General features: G+C 17.0%; 2 protein-coding genes across 2 annotated transcripts in view, besides 74 other annotated features; both read left to right on the top strand.

The window, feature by feature from the left end:
• The first annotated feature begins 5 nt into the window (after positions 1 to 5).
• Positions 6 to 120: a microsatellite.
• A 7-nt stretch (positions 121 to 127) lies between these two features.
• Positions 128 to 263: a microsatellite.
• Positions 264 to 281: 18 nt separating this feature from the next.
• Positions 282 to 323: a sequence feature (AT_rich).
• Positions 324 to 715: a repeat region.
• A 4-nt stretch (positions 716 to 719) lies between these two features.
• Positions 720 to 752: a sequence feature (AT_rich).
• A 123-nt stretch (positions 753 to 875) lies between these two features.
• Positions 876 to 907: a sequence feature (AT_rich).
• Positions 908 to 981: 74 nt separating this feature from the next.
• Positions 982 to 1,038: a sequence feature (AT_rich).
• Positions 1,039 to 1,145: 107 nt separating this feature from the next.
• Positions 1,146 to 1,187: a microsatellite.
• Positions 1,188 to 1,209: 22 nt separating this feature from the next.
• Positions 1,210 to 1,362: a microsatellite.
• Positions 1,363 to 1,420: a sequence feature (AT_rich).
• Positions 1,421 to 1,432: 12 nt separating this feature from the next.
• Positions 1,433 to 1,559: a microsatellite.
• A 223-nt stretch (positions 1,560 to 1,782) lies between these two features.
• Positions 1,783 to 1,904: a microsatellite.
• A 22-nt stretch (positions 1,905 to 1,926) lies between these two features.
• Positions 1,927 to 2,106: a microsatellite.
• Positions 2,107 to 2,143: 37 nt separating this feature from the next.
• Positions 2,144 to 2,293: a microsatellite.
• A 1-nt stretch (position 2,294) lies between these two features.
• Positions 2,295 to 2,416: a microsatellite.
• Positions 2,417 to 2,467: a sequence feature (AT_rich).
• A 22-nt stretch (positions 2,468 to 2,489) lies between these two features.
• Positions 2,490 to 2,681: a microsatellite.
• Positions 2,650 to 2,834: a microsatellite.
• A 13-nt stretch (positions 2,835 to 2,847) lies between these two features.
• Positions 2,848 to 2,993: a microsatellite.
• A 6-nt stretch (positions 2,994 to 2,999) lies between these two features.
• Positions 3,000 to 3,104: a microsatellite.
• Positions 3,105 to 3,115: 11 nt separating this feature from the next.
• Positions 3,116 to 3,284: a microsatellite.
• A 91-nt stretch (positions 3,285 to 3,375) lies between these two features.
• Positions 3,376 to 3,553: a microsatellite.
• Positions 3,554 to 3,583: 30 nt separating this feature from the next.
• Positions 3,584 to 3,682: a microsatellite.
• Positions 3,683 to 4,105: 423 nt separating this feature from the next.
• Positions 4,106 to 4,222: a microsatellite.
• Positions 4,223 to 4,458: a sequence feature (AT_rich).
• A 155-nt stretch (positions 4,459 to 4,613) lies between these two features.
• Positions 4,614 to 4,692: a sequence feature (AT_rich).
• Positions 4,693 to 4,770: 78 nt separating this feature from the next.
• Positions 4,771 to 4,853: a sequence feature (AT_rich).
• Positions 4,854 to 4,998: 145 nt separating this feature from the next.
• On the top strand, positions 4,999 to 6,924 carry EDI_175820 (heat shock 70 kDa protein, putative; the record flags this gene model as incomplete). Its single annotated transcript, XM_001738981.1, has 1 exon — positions 4,999 to 6,924. The coding sequence occupies one exon, from the start codon at positions 4,999 to 5,001 to the stop codon at positions 6,922 to 6,924; it is 1,926 nt and encodes a 641-aa protein (XP_001739033.1).
• Positions 6,667 to 6,817: a microsatellite.
• Positions 6,918 to 7,075: a microsatellite.
• A 2-nt stretch (positions 7,076 to 7,077) lies between these two features.
• Positions 7,078 to 7,127: a sequence feature (AT_rich).
• Positions 7,128 to 7,311: a microsatellite.
• Positions 7,200 to 7,354: a microsatellite.
• Positions 7,289 to 7,466: a microsatellite.
• A 2-nt stretch (positions 7,467 to 7,468) lies between these two features.
• Positions 7,469 to 7,575: a sequence feature (AT_rich).
• Positions 7,576 to 7,759: a microsatellite.
• Positions 7,760 to 7,887: a sequence feature (AT_rich).
• Positions 7,888 to 8,001: a microsatellite.
• Positions 8,002 to 8,055: a sequence feature (AT_rich).
• Positions 8,056 to 8,081: 26 nt separating this feature from the next.
• Positions 8,082 to 8,377: a sequence feature (AT_rich).
• A 1-nt stretch (position 8,378) lies between these two features.
• Positions 8,379 to 8,454: a microsatellite.
• A 56-nt stretch (positions 8,455 to 8,510) lies between these two features.
• Positions 8,511 to 8,672: a microsatellite.
• Positions 8,673 to 8,699: a sequence feature (AT_rich).
• Positions 8,700 to 8,795: 96 nt separating this feature from the next.
• Positions 8,796 to 8,977: a microsatellite.
• A 49-nt stretch (positions 8,978 to 9,026) lies between these two features.
• Positions 9,027 to 9,201: a microsatellite.
• A 288-nt stretch (positions 9,202 to 9,489) lies between these two features.
• Positions 9,490 to 9,671: a microsatellite.
• Positions 9,629 to 9,812: a microsatellite.
• Positions 9,720 to 9,863: a microsatellite.
• Positions 9,864 to 9,927: 64 nt separating this feature from the next.
• Positions 9,928 to 10,111: a microsatellite.
• Positions 10,029 to 10,211: a microsatellite.
• Positions 10,212 to 10,454: 243 nt separating this feature from the next.
• Positions 10,455 to 10,633: a microsatellite.
• Positions 10,634 to 10,648: 15 nt separating this feature from the next.
• Positions 10,649 to 10,825: a microsatellite.
• Positions 10,694 to 10,882: a microsatellite.
• Positions 10,842 to 10,941: a microsatellite.
• Positions 10,942 to 10,976: a sequence feature (AT_rich).
• Positions 10,977 to 11,053: 77 nt separating this feature from the next.
• Positions 11,054 to 11,128: a microsatellite.
• A 10-nt stretch (positions 11,129 to 11,138) lies between these two features.
• Positions 11,139 to 11,244: a microsatellite.
• Positions 11,245 to 11,292: 48 nt separating this feature from the next.
• Positions 11,293 to 11,392: a microsatellite.
• An 83-nt stretch (positions 11,393 to 11,475) lies between these two features.
• Positions 11,476 to 11,511: a sequence feature (AT_rich).
• A 72-nt stretch (positions 11,512 to 11,583) lies between these two features.
• Positions 11,584 to 11,646: a sequence feature (AT_rich).
• Positions 11,647 to 11,837: 191 nt separating this feature from the next.
• Positions 11,838 to 11,878: a sequence feature (AT_rich).
• Positions 11,879 to 11,937: 59 nt separating this feature from the next.
• Positions 11,938 to 12,042: a sequence feature (AT_rich).
• Positions 12,043 to 12,189: 147 nt separating this feature from the next.
• Positions 12,190 to 12,216: a sequence feature (AT_rich).
• An 86-nt stretch (positions 12,217 to 12,302) lies between these two features.
• Positions 12,303 to 12,410: a sequence feature (AT_rich).
• Positions 12,411 to 12,528: 118 nt separating this feature from the next.
• Positions 12,529 to 12,658: a microsatellite.
• Positions 12,593 to 12,784: a microsatellite.
• Positions 12,683 to 12,865: a microsatellite.
• Positions 12,760 to 12,934: a microsatellite.
• Positions 12,891 to 13,066: a microsatellite.
• A 39-nt stretch (positions 13,067 to 13,105) lies between these two features.
• Positions 13,106 to 13,227: a microsatellite.
• Positions 13,228 to 13,250: 23 nt separating this feature from the next.
• Positions 13,251 to 13,336: a sequence feature (AT_rich).
• A 362-nt stretch (positions 13,337 to 13,698) lies between these two features.
• Positions 13,699 to 13,827: a microsatellite.
• A 104-nt stretch (positions 13,828 to 13,931) lies between these two features.
• Positions 13,932 to 13,984: a sequence feature (AT_rich).
• Positions 13,985 to 14,109: 125 nt separating this feature from the next.
• Positions 14,110 to 14,143: a sequence feature (AT_rich).
• An 11-nt stretch (positions 14,144 to 14,154) lies between these two features.
• EDI_175850 (uncharacterized protein) overlaps positions 14,155 to 14,652 on the top strand; it is a gene marked incomplete at both ends in the record, with an annotated part of 604 nt that continues 106 nt past the window's right edge. Inside the window, 2 exons of the mRNA XM_001733409.1 lie at positions 14,155 to 14,337; positions 14,396 to 14,652. The exon at positions 14,396 to 14,652 is cut by the window's right edge and continues 106 nt beyond it. Of these exons, the coding sequence (XP_001733461.1) occupies positions 14,155 to 14,337; positions 14,396 to 14,652 (440 nt within the window). The remainder of the gene's footprint in view (positions 14,338 to 14,395) is intronic.
• Positions 14,166 to 14,193: a sequence feature (AT_rich).

The following is a 14,652-nucleotide window of genomic DNA, read 5'->3' on the forward strand; positions in this document are numbered from 1 at the left end:
AAGGTATAAAAAATAAAGAACAATAAATAAGAAAGATACAAAAAAGAATAAATAAAGAATGAATGATGTTTTACAATAAAATTAATAAATAAGAATTGAAAAAGAAATTAAAAATAAAAAAATAGAAAATAAAAATGAATAATAAAATAAAATATAATAAATATTAATTAATTATAATTATAGATAAATAACAATAATAATAAATAACAATAATAATAATAATAATAAATAATAATAATTTTAATATATAATCAAAATAATAAAAAATAAAAAGAAAAGAGAAAATATTTAATGAATAAAATAAAGAATGATAAAATAATAAATAAAATAATAAATAAAATAATAAATAAAATAATAAATAAAATAATAAATAAAATTGTTATAAAAATGTATTTAATTATTTATGATTCTTATTTTATTATTATAATTATTAAATTAAAATTGAAGAGTTAATAAACAAGATTACTCATTATATAAAGAAGAAGTAAAAATATTTCAAATATTCAACAAACAATTGATGATATTAATAAATATTAACATTACTATTTAAAATATATTAAAAAATAAATAATTGAAAGATAATGAAATATATAAACAAGCTATTAAAAAAGAGAAAGAATAATTAATAAATTAATGAAATAGAATAAAAATATCAAAAACAAGAAACAAACAATAAATAAAATAATAAAAAATAAAAAGAAGAATGAATAATATATTTCATATAATAAATATTAATTAAAACATTAAATAAACGAATAAATAAAATCGGGAACCAAAATAAGCGAAGAAATTATGCATTTAAATAAAATGCTCAAATGAAAATGGTGTAATATATTTTTTGAATAATAGATTATTCTGTTTTCTATTATTTTCTCTTAAAAAATTAAAATATAAAATAAAATAAAAAGTAGGTAAAATACAAAATCTATAACAATCAGTCGACACTTTGTAACATCTTGTTGGGGCAAAATATTTTGCATCAATAAAATAATAGTTTTTATTATTTTGCTCTTAAAAAAATAAAAAAGTAAATTAAATGCAGATTCTATAACATATATGTTTGTTTATATTTTATATCATTTTATGATCAATTGTTCTGAAATATAAGTGAAACAGAAAAGATATTTGACTCACCAAAAGTGAACATTTTTATTATTACTTTATTATTATTTTATTATTATTTTATTTATGTATTTTATTTTATATATTTTATTATTATATTTATTTCTATTATTATATTATATATATATCATCATCATCATCATTTTATCTATATATTTTATATTTATCATATTTTATTAGTTTTATATTATTATTATTATTATTATTATTATTATTATTATTATTATTATTATTATTATTTATATTTTATTTTATATATTAATATATTTTTATTTATATATATTCTTATATATTAATACATTTCATTATCTTATTTTCATTTTTATTATATTTTTATAATTTATATCTTCTTTCTCTTTATATTTATTATTATTATTATTTTATCTATATTATATTGATTTTATTTATTATTTCATTTATACTTTTTATTTATTATTATGTTATTTCTTTTCTCTTATTATTTCTTTATCATTTATTATCATTCATTTAATTTTTCTATCTTCTATCTATATCATATGAAATTAATACTTATTATTTATCATTTATCACATATTATATACTAATCAGATAACATTTATATTTGATTATATATTATCTTTTTCTTCTTGTTTATATTATTTCATTTTTTCGTTGAATATATTTGTTTTTATATTTTTGTTATTTATTTTATTTCTTATTTTTTGTGTTTATTTATTCTTTTTTATTTTATTCTTTTTTATCATATTTATCATTTATATTATGTTATATTTGATTTTATTAATTATATCATTTAGTATTTTATTAATATAAATATTATGTTTATTATTTTATTATTTATTTATTTATTTTTATTATTTATTTTATCTTTTCTTATTATTCTTTTATTAATTTCTGTTTATTATATTTTATTTTTTTTATTTCTTTTTCTATGTATGTTTTTATTATTTTTATTTATTATATATATTTCTTTTTGAATTTATTCTTATTCTATTCTTATTTATATTTATTATTTATTTTATTTATTCGATTGTTTAATAAGAAATATATTCATTTTTATTTTTTGTTTATTATTATTATTATTTATTTTTATTTATATATTAATTTGATTATTATATTTGTATTATATCTATTTTTTATATTATTATTTATTTATTATTATTTATTTATTATTATCATTTTTATTTATCATTTTGTATTATATTATTCAATATTTAATGAATTTAATATTTATTATGAAATCATTTATTAATTATTTCATTTTATAATGATATATTATTTAAATTATTTTGTTATATCACATTGATTATTCAATATTTAATAATAGAATTTAATGATATAAGATTAATATAATAGATATAAATAAAATGATGAATATTGAAACAATCATTTAAAATCAAAAATAAATAATAAGAAATAAGAATATAATATAAATAATAAAGAATAAAGAAAAGAAAGATAATAAAAGAAATAAATAATAAATATAAATCAAATCAAATGATAATAATAAAAACAAATAATAAATAAATGATAAATAAATAAGAATAATCAAAAATATAATAACATTAAAAATTAAAATTAAATCAAATCAAAATAATCAAAACAAGAAATGAAAATATGAACAAAATGAAAATAAATAAAATAGAAAAATAAGAAATAAAGAAATAATAAGAATAAAGAAGAATAATAAGAAAGAAAAGAAATATAAATAATAATAATAAATTAAAATAAAATAAGAAATGAAAACACAATAATAATAAATAATAAAAATATGAAACAATAAAGATAATAATAATAATAATAATAATAATAATAATAATAATAATAATAATAATAATAATAATAATAATAATAATAATAATAATAATAATAATAATATAAAATGATAATATTAAAGAAATTATTAAAATATAAAATAATGATAAAAGAAATCAATAAAATATAAAATAAATTCATTTTAATATAAATCATTTAAATAATTAAACAATAAAATTATTTTATAATATTGAAATGTTTCATAAATATAATAAAAATGAACAAATAAATGAATAGAGAAAAATAAATAAAAGAATAATAAATAATAAAATAAAATAATCAATATATTAAAAAGAAAAAAAGATAATAAATAATATATATAAATAAAAATTATAAAAATAAAAAAGAATAAAATAAATTGCATAAATAAAATAAAGTTAAATAATTTGCATCAATAAATTAAACGCTTTTTTATTTGATATTTCTAATTTCTATAATAAAAATGCATCGATTATTTCATCATTCTTTTCATCATTTATTATCTCTTTTTGAATTATTCTTTTTTATCTTCTTTCATTTTATATTCTCAACATTCTACTTTTATTCTTTTCATCGTCTTCTACTTCCTAATTTCACTTTTTTTCTTTCATATCCTTCTTTTTCATCATTTCTCTTCCTTTTTCTCTTATTTCCTTTTTTTCGTATCCCTTTCATTCATGATAATAACTCATCATTTTTATCATTAATCATTATATTTACTTTCTTATTATTTTCTTTATTCTTTCTTTTATCATTTTCTTTTTATATTTATTTTATTTTATTTCAATTTCATCAACAGATATATTCATTTAATACAGAAATCGAAGTAGAATGATATAACTAATAATGTACAAATATATTCTTCTCATATTTAATCACAAATATTTACATCTAATTGTATTATCTACTATTTTTTAACTTTTAATCACTTAACAAGAAGTATTTTGCAACATGATAATTCATTTCAATGATCTAACAAACATAAACACCATGTTTTAAACAAACACTGAAGACATTCATTACATTTAGACAACAATTATGAAATAATGAACAACATCACAAATCATTATAATAATATAATGATGAATACGAATGAAATGCATAATTTCGTGACCATAGAAAATAGTTTAATAAATAGTTGAGAATGATAAAATTATTTCATAGAATATAGAGTTATAAAACAAAGATAATATTTGTTTAATTTGTTATATTTTAACAATAAAACTAAAAGAAATGATAAATAATAAAAAGAGAGAAGATGATAAATAAAAAATATCAAGAAAAGTTATTAGATTATAATAAAAAATTAAGAATAAAATATAATAATAAATTATTATAATTTATTATTAAGGTATTATTCAATTAAAATATGAAATTGTTGTATTAACTTTTTATAAATTAATTATTTAATTTTTTAATAAAAATAAATGAAGAAAAACTAAATTATAACAGGTACAATAATATATTTTATAATTCTTAACAATATAACAACAAAAAAGAGAAAAATAATTATTTTAATAGAATTGTATATCAAATGAAATATAAAATGATAATAATTAAATAAATCTATTTGTTTATGAATGTTATTGTTGATACAATAATAAATAGAAATAAATAAACAAAGAGTTAAGAAATTAATGAATAAAATGAAAGTATAAATTTAGTTTATTAGAAATATAAATCATGAATCTAATAGTTTATCTTGTATGTCTTCAAAAAAGTATATTATCAAAATTGAATAATTAATTGATAAGTATTTTATTAATAATTCATACAGTTTCTTATAATAATAAATATTTTGTATCAAATAGAATAAACATATTTATAACATGTGTCTTTCTGTCATTTTGATTAATTCATTTGAAGAAAACTTCAAAGAATAATTATTATAGTTTAATTTTTAATGTTTATTTGTATTTTATTTTTAATAAAATAGAAAAAAAAATAATTAAAGAAAATAACGTTATAAATAACAAAAGAACACGTGGAAATGAGAAAGCAATGAGTGGATAGAATGAAAGATTTGCATAAACAATAAACCACGTGAACATGATACAAAAGAAGAGAATGATATATAAAGGAAGTCAGAACTAAAGAAGTCATTAAATGAGTAAATATACAGGAATAGGTATTGGAATAGATTTAGGTACAACATATTCATGTGTTGGTATTTGGGAAAATGATCGAGTAGAAATTATAGCAAATGATCAAGGAAATAGAACAACACCATCATATGTTGCATTTACTGATACAGAAAGACTTATTGGAGATGCAGCAAAGAATCAAATTGGAATGAATGTTAAGAATACAGTATTTGATGCAAAAAGAATGATAGGAAGAAGATTTAGTGAACCAAGTATTCAAAAAGATATGAAACATTGGTCATTTAAAGTAGTTGATGATGGACATGATAAACCAATAATTGAAGTAGAATATAAAGGAGAAATTAAAAGATTTACACCAGAAGAAATATCATCAATGGTATTAACTAAAATGAAAGAAACAGCAGAAACATTTATTGGAAAAGAAGTAAAGAATGCAGTTATTACATGTCCAGCATATTTTAATGATTCACAAAGACAAGCTACTAAAGATGCAGGAACAATTGCAGGAATGAATGTAATGAGAATTATCAATGAACCAACAGCAGCAGCTATTGCATATGGACTTGATAAAAAGAGTTCAGGAGAGAAAAAAGTATTAATATTTGATCTTGGAGGAGGAACATTTGATGTATCAGTACTTGTAATTGATGAAGGAGTATTTGAAGTTAAAGCAACTAATGGAGATACACATCTTGGAGGAGAAGATTTTGATAATCGACTTGTCAATTATTTTATTGAAGAATTTAAAAGAAAATATAAAAAAGATATTAGTGGAAATGCACGAGCAGTTAGAAGATTAAGAACAGCATGTGAAAGAGCAAAAAGAACATTATCAAGTGCAAGTGTTGCTAATATTGAAGTTGATCAAATATATGAAGGAATTGATTTTTATACATCTATTACAAGAGCTAGATTTGAAGAAATTAATATTGATTTATTTAAATCAACTATTGGACCAGTTTCAAGAGTATTAGAAGATGCTAAAATAGATAAAAGTAATATTGATGAAGTAGTATTGATAGGAGGAAGTACAAGAATTCCAAAAGTAGTTGAGATATTACAAGAATTCTTTAATGGAAAAGAACCAAATAAAAGTATTAATCCAGATGAAGCAGTTGCATATGGAGCAGCAGTACAAGCAGCTATATTAACAGGAACAGGAGGAAAAGCAACAGAAGATGTATTACTACTTGATGTTGCACCACTTACACTTGGAATAGAAACAGCAGGAGGAATTATGACAGCATTAATTGGAAGAAATTCAACAATTCCAGCAAAGAAATCAGAAATATTTTCTACATATGCAGATAACCAGGAAGGAGTATTAATTCAAGTATTTGAAGGGGAAGCATCAATGACATCACATTGTAATTTACTTGGAAAATTTGAATTAACAGGAATACCACCAGCACCACGAGGAGTTCCACAAATAGAAGTTACATTTGATATTGATGCAAATGGAATATTAAATGTAACAGCAGAAGATAAAACTACAAGAAAGAAGAATAAAATTACTATTACAAATGATAAAGGCAGATTAAGTAAAGAAGAGATTGATAAAATGATAAGAGAAGCAGAGAAATATAAAGCAGAAGATGATGAGAATAAAGCACGAATAGAAACAAAGAATCAAATAGAAAATATGTGTTATTCAATGAAGAATAGGATTAAAGAAATGGGAGATAAAATAAGTTCAGAAGATAAAAAGAAAGCAGAAGAAATAATAGAAAAGAATTTAAGATGGATTGATAATAATCAAAATGGAAGTAAAGAAGAATATGAGAAGAAAAAAGAAGAAATAGAAAAAGAAATAGGAAGAATTTATTCAAAAATATATCAAGGAAGAGGAAGTAATGAATTTACAGGAGGAAGAAATACAGAAAAAGAAAATAATAATAAAGGACCAACAATTGAAGAAGTTGAGTAAATAAACAAACAAAAGAAAATATGTAAAAATTAATAAGAAAATAATTTAATAAATTAATTAAAAAAATGGTTAATATAATAATAAAAAATTGAAATAAAAATAAATAAAATTTTAAATAAAATATATAAACTAAGAAAAATAATAATTAAATTGTTATTATAAAATATTTGTATTCATATTAATAATTTATTTTATAATTTAATTTAATTAATTGATTAAATTTATTATTATTAATTTATTAAATTTTCATTTTTTATAAGAATATTAATCATTTAATACTATTATATTAATCTAATAAATATAATTTAATAATTCATATATAAATTGATTATTAATAAACATTAATTATCTAATTTATATGATTATTATATTAAATAATTTATTAATAATATTATAAATATAATAAATTTAAATTTATTTAAATATAATAATAAAGAATTTTATTATTAATTGAAAATATTAAATGAAAATTAAATTTATTAACAAAATTAATTATATAATAAATTTAGTAAAAGTATATCATTTATATAATATTAAATTAATGAATAAAAAATAGAATAAGAATTAAATATTAAATATTTTAGAAGTATTAATTAAATTTATTTAATAATTTAATTTTTTTCATTGTAATATTAAAAATAATTTATAAAATTATCTTTTTATTGTTTATTTTATTTAAAATATTATATATTTTTATTTTTGATAGATTTTGATTTATTTTTATTGATTTTTAGATATATCAAAATATTCTCTTTTTTATTTAATAATCAATTATATACAATGAATGATTTATTAAAATTTATTTATTAATTATTGTATTGTTATTTAATAATTTTATTTTATATAATAATATTTAATATATTATTCATTTTGACACTTTTTGAAGTGAATAAATAAGAGAATTTAGAAAATATAAAATTTAAGAATAATTAATTTTAAATATAATAAGTTAATCAATAATAAATTTTGTATTATATTTTTTAATTTTCTTTATAAAATATTATATGTATTTAATTATTCATTTTGTATGTTTATAATTTTCTAAATATTAATATTATTAATATATTGTATTGAATTTAAAATTAAATAGTTTAATTTTATTTCATTAGAAAAAGTATTTATTTTTATTATGTTATCATCAAATAATTTAGAAAAAGTATATTAATATTGTTTATGAAATATTAAATTATTATCTAAAATTAAATTATGATTTATATTTATGAATTGAATGTTTATTAAAAAGTAATAATAATATATAAACATTAAGATAAAAAAGAGAAATATAATTATATTAAATGAAAATTAAAAGTAGTTATAACATTGTATGATTAATTGAAAGTATTAATTTTAGATAATCAAAAATAATTAATATAGTTAATTGAAAATATTTAATATAAATAATAATTGAATAAATATTTTATTCTAAAATGTTAATAATAAATAAGAAATAATAGTATTATTTGTAATTATATATTATCATTTGTTTTATATTTGATATTTTATTATATTAAATCATATAATTTTAATTATTAGTGATGTTATGAATTTATAACAATAAGATGAAGTATAATATTGAAAAATATATTATTTAATTTATTTATCTATAATGATTAATTTTATAATTATAATTTCTTTTATCATTAATTAGTTCATAATAATTTTTAATTTAATTAGTTTATATATAATTATAATTATTATATTTTGATTTAATATGATAATCAATTTTTAGATTGTATTTTATATTTAATAATAATAATTAATAAAATAAAAAAAAAGAAAAGTGGTCCCGGCGGGGATCGAACCCGCGACCCTCGCATTTCTCTTTTCTATAAGTACGATGCACTACCAACTGTGCTACGGGGCCTTCTTATTTTTTATTCTTATTATTTATTATTTATTATTATTATTATAACTATCTTACTTTTCTTTATTTTATTTATTTATTTTAATTTCTAATAATTTATTCTTAAAATTATTCTTGTTCTTATTACCTTTTTCTTTATATTTTATTCTTTTATTTATTATTTACTCTTTATTATTTTTATTATTATTTCTTTGTTTTTTTTTCAATTTTATGATATTTCTTATCTTTTATATCTTTCTTTATATCATTTAATCATTATTTATTTCTTTTCTTTCAAAAATTATTATTATTCAAATTTATTCAAATTTATTCAAATTTATTCAAATTTATTCAAATTTATTATATTTTGTTTGTCTTTTGTTCTTTTATTTATTTCTTTTTTTGTATTTTATTTATTCTTCTTTTATATTTATAAGATCTATTTCTATAGCACAAGAATCTCACGAAAATCAAATATAAATAATTGTACACCAACAAATAGATTTAGAAGATATTATCAAGGATATAAATATAATCATTATCAACAAAATAAAAGCATAATTACTTTAATACTAATTATCATATTTATAAATACAATAGTACATTTCAAATAATCACAGTTATAATAAAAAGAAAAGTAATTATTATAACACAAATAACATAATTCAAGTAAAATGTTTAATCAATATTATTCTGAGAATAAATAATGTAAAAGATATTACAAGAAAAGACAATGAAGAAAAGACAAAACAAGAAAACAAGAAAATAATACAAGAAATGATGAAGAGATTTGCAAAGATAAAAAAGATAGTGAAAGAGAAACTAATTAATAAAGAAGAAGAACAAGAAGAAATATCCATAAAAATTAAAGAAAAGAAGAAACAATACAAGAACAAGAAAAAGATATAGAAGAAGAGAAGAAATAAATAATAAAAAGATATGAAAAGGGGAAAGAATAAAATCAAATAGAATATAAAAGAGAAATAAAAGAAAATGAAGGAAGAATAGAAGAAATAGAGAAATACAAAAACAAAAGAAAGAAGAAATAATGAAAAGAGAGAAGAAAAGAAGATAAAGAAATATAAAGAATGAATAGTAAACATTAGATTGTAGTCTGTCAGAAAGAAGAACAAAGACGAACATTGAAAGAGAATTTAGAGAAATAAAAGAAAAGGAAGAAGAAACTAATAGATTAAAGAAAGAAGTAAAAGAAATAAACAAGAAGAAGAAAACAATAAAACAAAAGATAAGATCAAACAATAAGAAAAAGAAATAACAAAGATTAAAGAATAAAAAGAAATTAAAAAGAAAGACAAAGAAATAGAAAAAAGAAAAAGCAAGGAATTAGAAGATAAATTGAGAAACAGATAGAAGAGAATGATAAGATGGAAACAATAAAAGAAAAATCAAAGATAGAGATATCAGAAGAAAAAGAAATAGAAAACATCTTATGAAGAATACATACAACAAGTAAATTTTTTTATCAAATTGAAGAAGAAAACAATACCTCTGATAAAAATAGAAGCACTAAAGAAAAGGGATGGGTCAAGTGGAGTAATTATTGAAGAAAAGAAAGAGATGGAATCTATCAAAAAAGAATCCAAGAAGAAAGTGAAACAAATATAAAATGTGTAATCAAATTTATGAGAGAAGAATTACTAAGAATGACATTAGAAGAATTAGAGATAACAAAATAAGATTTAATATAGAAGAAATAATAAAGAAAAATAAAACATCAAAAATAGAATAAAGAAGATAAAAAGTTAATATTGATATGATTAAATATAATATATTAAAATATAAATTAGAAATTAAAGAATTAAAAAGTAATAGAAGAAAGAGGAATAAGATAAATAAAGAAGAATATAGAGAGATGATTAAAAGATGAAATAATAAAAGAAATAAGAAAAAGATAATATAAATAACAATAAATATAATAAATAATTATAAATATATTCAATAAATTAAAATAAATAATGATAAACAATATGAAAGATAAAATAGATAATAAAAAGACATAATAAAAGAAAATAAAAAAGAAATATATATAATAACATATATTAATTATTATTTCAATAAAAAATATGTAATAAAATAATTAAATATATAAATAAAGAATGGAAGTGTGAAAGTGAAAATATAGAAGATATCAAAAAGAAATATATAAAATAAAATATTATATTTCTAATTATCAATAAAATAAATATATGATATTGAAATGATGAAATTAATTATCTAAAAAGAAGTTCAATTATACAAATTATTAATTAACAAGAACTTTATCAGAATTAAATGAATAATAGAAATAAATAATATAAAGATGAATATATTAATAATAAAATAAGAAATTAAACAAATAAAATATTTAATTAATAATAATAAGAATAATATTAAAAATAAGAAAGAAAAAGAGTATTAAAAAAAAATTAATGATAAGAAATGAGAAGAAGATTAAATTAAAAAAAGAAATGAAAATATGGAATATCCTAGTGATGATGATACAATTAAATTATTGAAATTGATATATGAAATAAATAATAATAAATATAATAGAAGAAGTATAGAAGAAAGAGAAAAGAAGAGTAATAAGAGAAGAGTTAAAATAATAAATGATGAAATAAAATATTTATTGAAAACAATCTCTCAATGAAAACTACATAATGATTAAATACAAGGATATTATTGGAAGTATCTAACTGAATAGAGAGATAAATTATTAAATATATTCAAATATTGTTATATTACAGTGATTGTATCCAGATGGTATTTAGAAAAACAACACTGATTTACAAGGGTGTAATTCTAAATCACCAGAGAAATATTAAATATAATGTTTTAATATAATAATGAAAATGTATTAAATTCATATTAAAATTAAAGTCATACATCAATCACAAATAAATGATGTTGAATACAAAATAAATAAAATGTAAATAGGTTGTAAAGAGATGTAGTTAACATCAAAAGAATAAATTATTAAAAGTTATCTATGAATAGAAGAAATTGAATCTAAAAAGATTCAATGAGGTATTCTATAACATAAAGAAAGTATATGATTGTATGAATCATCAATAAATAATATATTCATTAAAATATTTTAATATTAATAATGCAATATCCAATTTAATTGAATGTATGTTCAACAGATAATGTATTAAGATAGGATATACATATAATAATATATTAAAGTATGTTAAATTAAAATGTGTGATTACATTATTTTTCTCTTTAATATTATTTATTATTAATCAAAATATCATATCAAATAATTAAATGATATTGACATTAATTCAATCAAATTATTTCAACCTCTATACATATTAATTTAAAAATCATATATAATTCGAAGAAAGTAATTAAAATAAACAATCAATTTATCATTAATGTAATTAAATGATATTGAAGTAAATATTAAGAATGTGTAATAATATAAAATAAAATATTATAATCATCGATAACATGATTAAAATAATAATTGTAGATGACTCCAAGTCCTACAAATATCATTGTGTATTTTAATATGAGAAGAATGATGATATAAAATATATTAATAAAATAGAAAATGATATAATGGACAAAATAAATATTCAAAAAAAATGATTGAAAATAATAAAAATTATCAATAGAATTATATTAATATTTTCAGATATATTGTATCTGTGATTCATTAGTCAATCACTAAATTAGATAAAATTGATCTGTATATTATAAAGAAGATACAAGAGGCAAATATTCACTCAAAATCATTAAGTAAAGATTATATAATAATAAAGGTAAATTATGAGATTGATTAATATTATTAAGAGATGAATATGAATTATAATTAATAAGAATAATAATTATTATGAATTGAAATAATGAAATAAGAGAAATGATAAAAATGAATAAGAAATGAATTTAGAAGAGATTTTATAAAACATATGATAAAAGAATTAATAAAAATGAAAATAATGAAATATAACAAATTATATAAAATAAGAATAACTCATATAAAATAATAAAATATTTAAATAATAAATTTAATGAAATGTATATTAATAAATTAAAATTAAATAATACAAATATTCATTTAATAAAATAATTTGAAAATTAAATGAATGATATGAAGTTGACAAGTAGAATAATGATAAATATTAATATAAAATGAAATTAATATAAATAATTAAAATTAATGTAAGAAAATAGTACATTTGATTAATTAAGAAAGTATTAATTACATAAAATAATAAATTAAAATAATATAGTATTTATAATGATAAAATATCATCAATTAAACATATATTATTAAATTATAATGTATAAATTAATAAACATGATTTAATAAATAAATTGAATGTGATAAATTAAAATATAAAATAAATATAATGAATGAAAATGAAGAATAAAATAAAATAGAATAAAATGAAAATAATATTTAATCAAAATGAAATAAGTAGAATCAAAATAAGAATATAAAATAATGAAGTATTCATAGTATTGAATCAAAAAATAATTAATAAAATTGAATATTTCATAAAAGACTAGATATTTAATATAGAATATAAAATAAAACAAATAAGAATAATAAATGATATAACAATAGTATTGATAAAATGGTAATTCTGATATTTACTAAAAAAATTGAAATGAATAGAACTCTTATAAAAAAATAAGATAAATTAACAAACTAAAAGGAGTAAAAGTAATTCCAGTAGTAATAAATGGATTAATCAATATATAATCATTAAGAATGATAAAAGAATATTGTATTTAATTTGATATGAAATAATGATAAAAGATATAATTATTATCAACATAAAAGATATAATAAAATACTAATGATATTATGGAATTGAATATAGAGAAGTACATCATGAACAAATTATTAAATTAATCAATAGAAAATGAATGATATAATCTCATCTGAGTAAAATGAAATAGATAAATTAAGATTTACTGTTTCTTATTTATTAATTTTTATTTAATTTAATATAATATAATTAATTTTTTTATTTTTATTTTTTTAATTTTCTTAAATTAGAATTTATTTTATTTTTTTCTTTTTATAATAATTTTTTTATGGTACAATTTGACGATAGTGTGATAGCATCATGTAGTACGTAGTGGGAAATTTTGGTCCTTTTGGGATATATAACATTTCTATGTTTTATGTTTTATATAACACTTTTATATATAAATAGATTATGTTTTATATAACAATATTTATATTTATATTTAGAATATGGAATTCATCTTTTTTTGACATCTGGGTACATTCTTTTGAGGTATTCTTTTCGTATTTTGAAGTATTACACTTTTTGTATTTTCAATTTTATGAAGTATTACACTTTTTGAAGTTTTTGAATTTAATTTTTATATATTTTTTATCTTAAATAACCATTCAATCAATGTCATTCAGAAATAATAATATTAAAATTAATAATTATGAAGAAAATCGTCGTCGACGCCAAAGACGACGAATTACAATGCAAAAGAAAGACTATGAAGAGTTGGAAAGAAAAGAAACTGACTCTCATAGATCTTCTGGCTTCGAAACGATCGGGGATCGTGTTCGACAACGTAGAGAAGCAGTGAAATCGTTTAATTAACGATTTCTTCGAGAGAGGGAGACTGGACGTCTTGACTTAGAAAATATCGTCAAGACGTGAAGAAGCTATTGCCTCTCTTGAAAGAAAAAGAAGAAATACCCGCACTATTGGAGAGTACGGAACTACTTCTATTATTGGTGGTACTGCTGATAATAGAGTAGTTAGCGGAGCTAGTGTTGGTACTACTTCTTTAATAGAAGATCCCCAATTAGACTCCTCTTTTGTCCCTCCTCAAAATGCCCCCTCTGACCCCTCTCAAGAAACCCCTTATGCCCCACCTATTATAGCCCAACCAGC

The sequence above is a fragment of the Entamoeba dispar genome, genomic scaffold (genome assembly GCF_000209125.1).
Source record: "Entamoeba dispar SAW760 scf_1105229461853 genomic scaffold, whole genome shotgun sequence".
Lineage (NCBI taxonomy): Eukaryota > Evosea > Mastigamoebida > Endamoebidae > Entamoeba > Entamoeba dispar.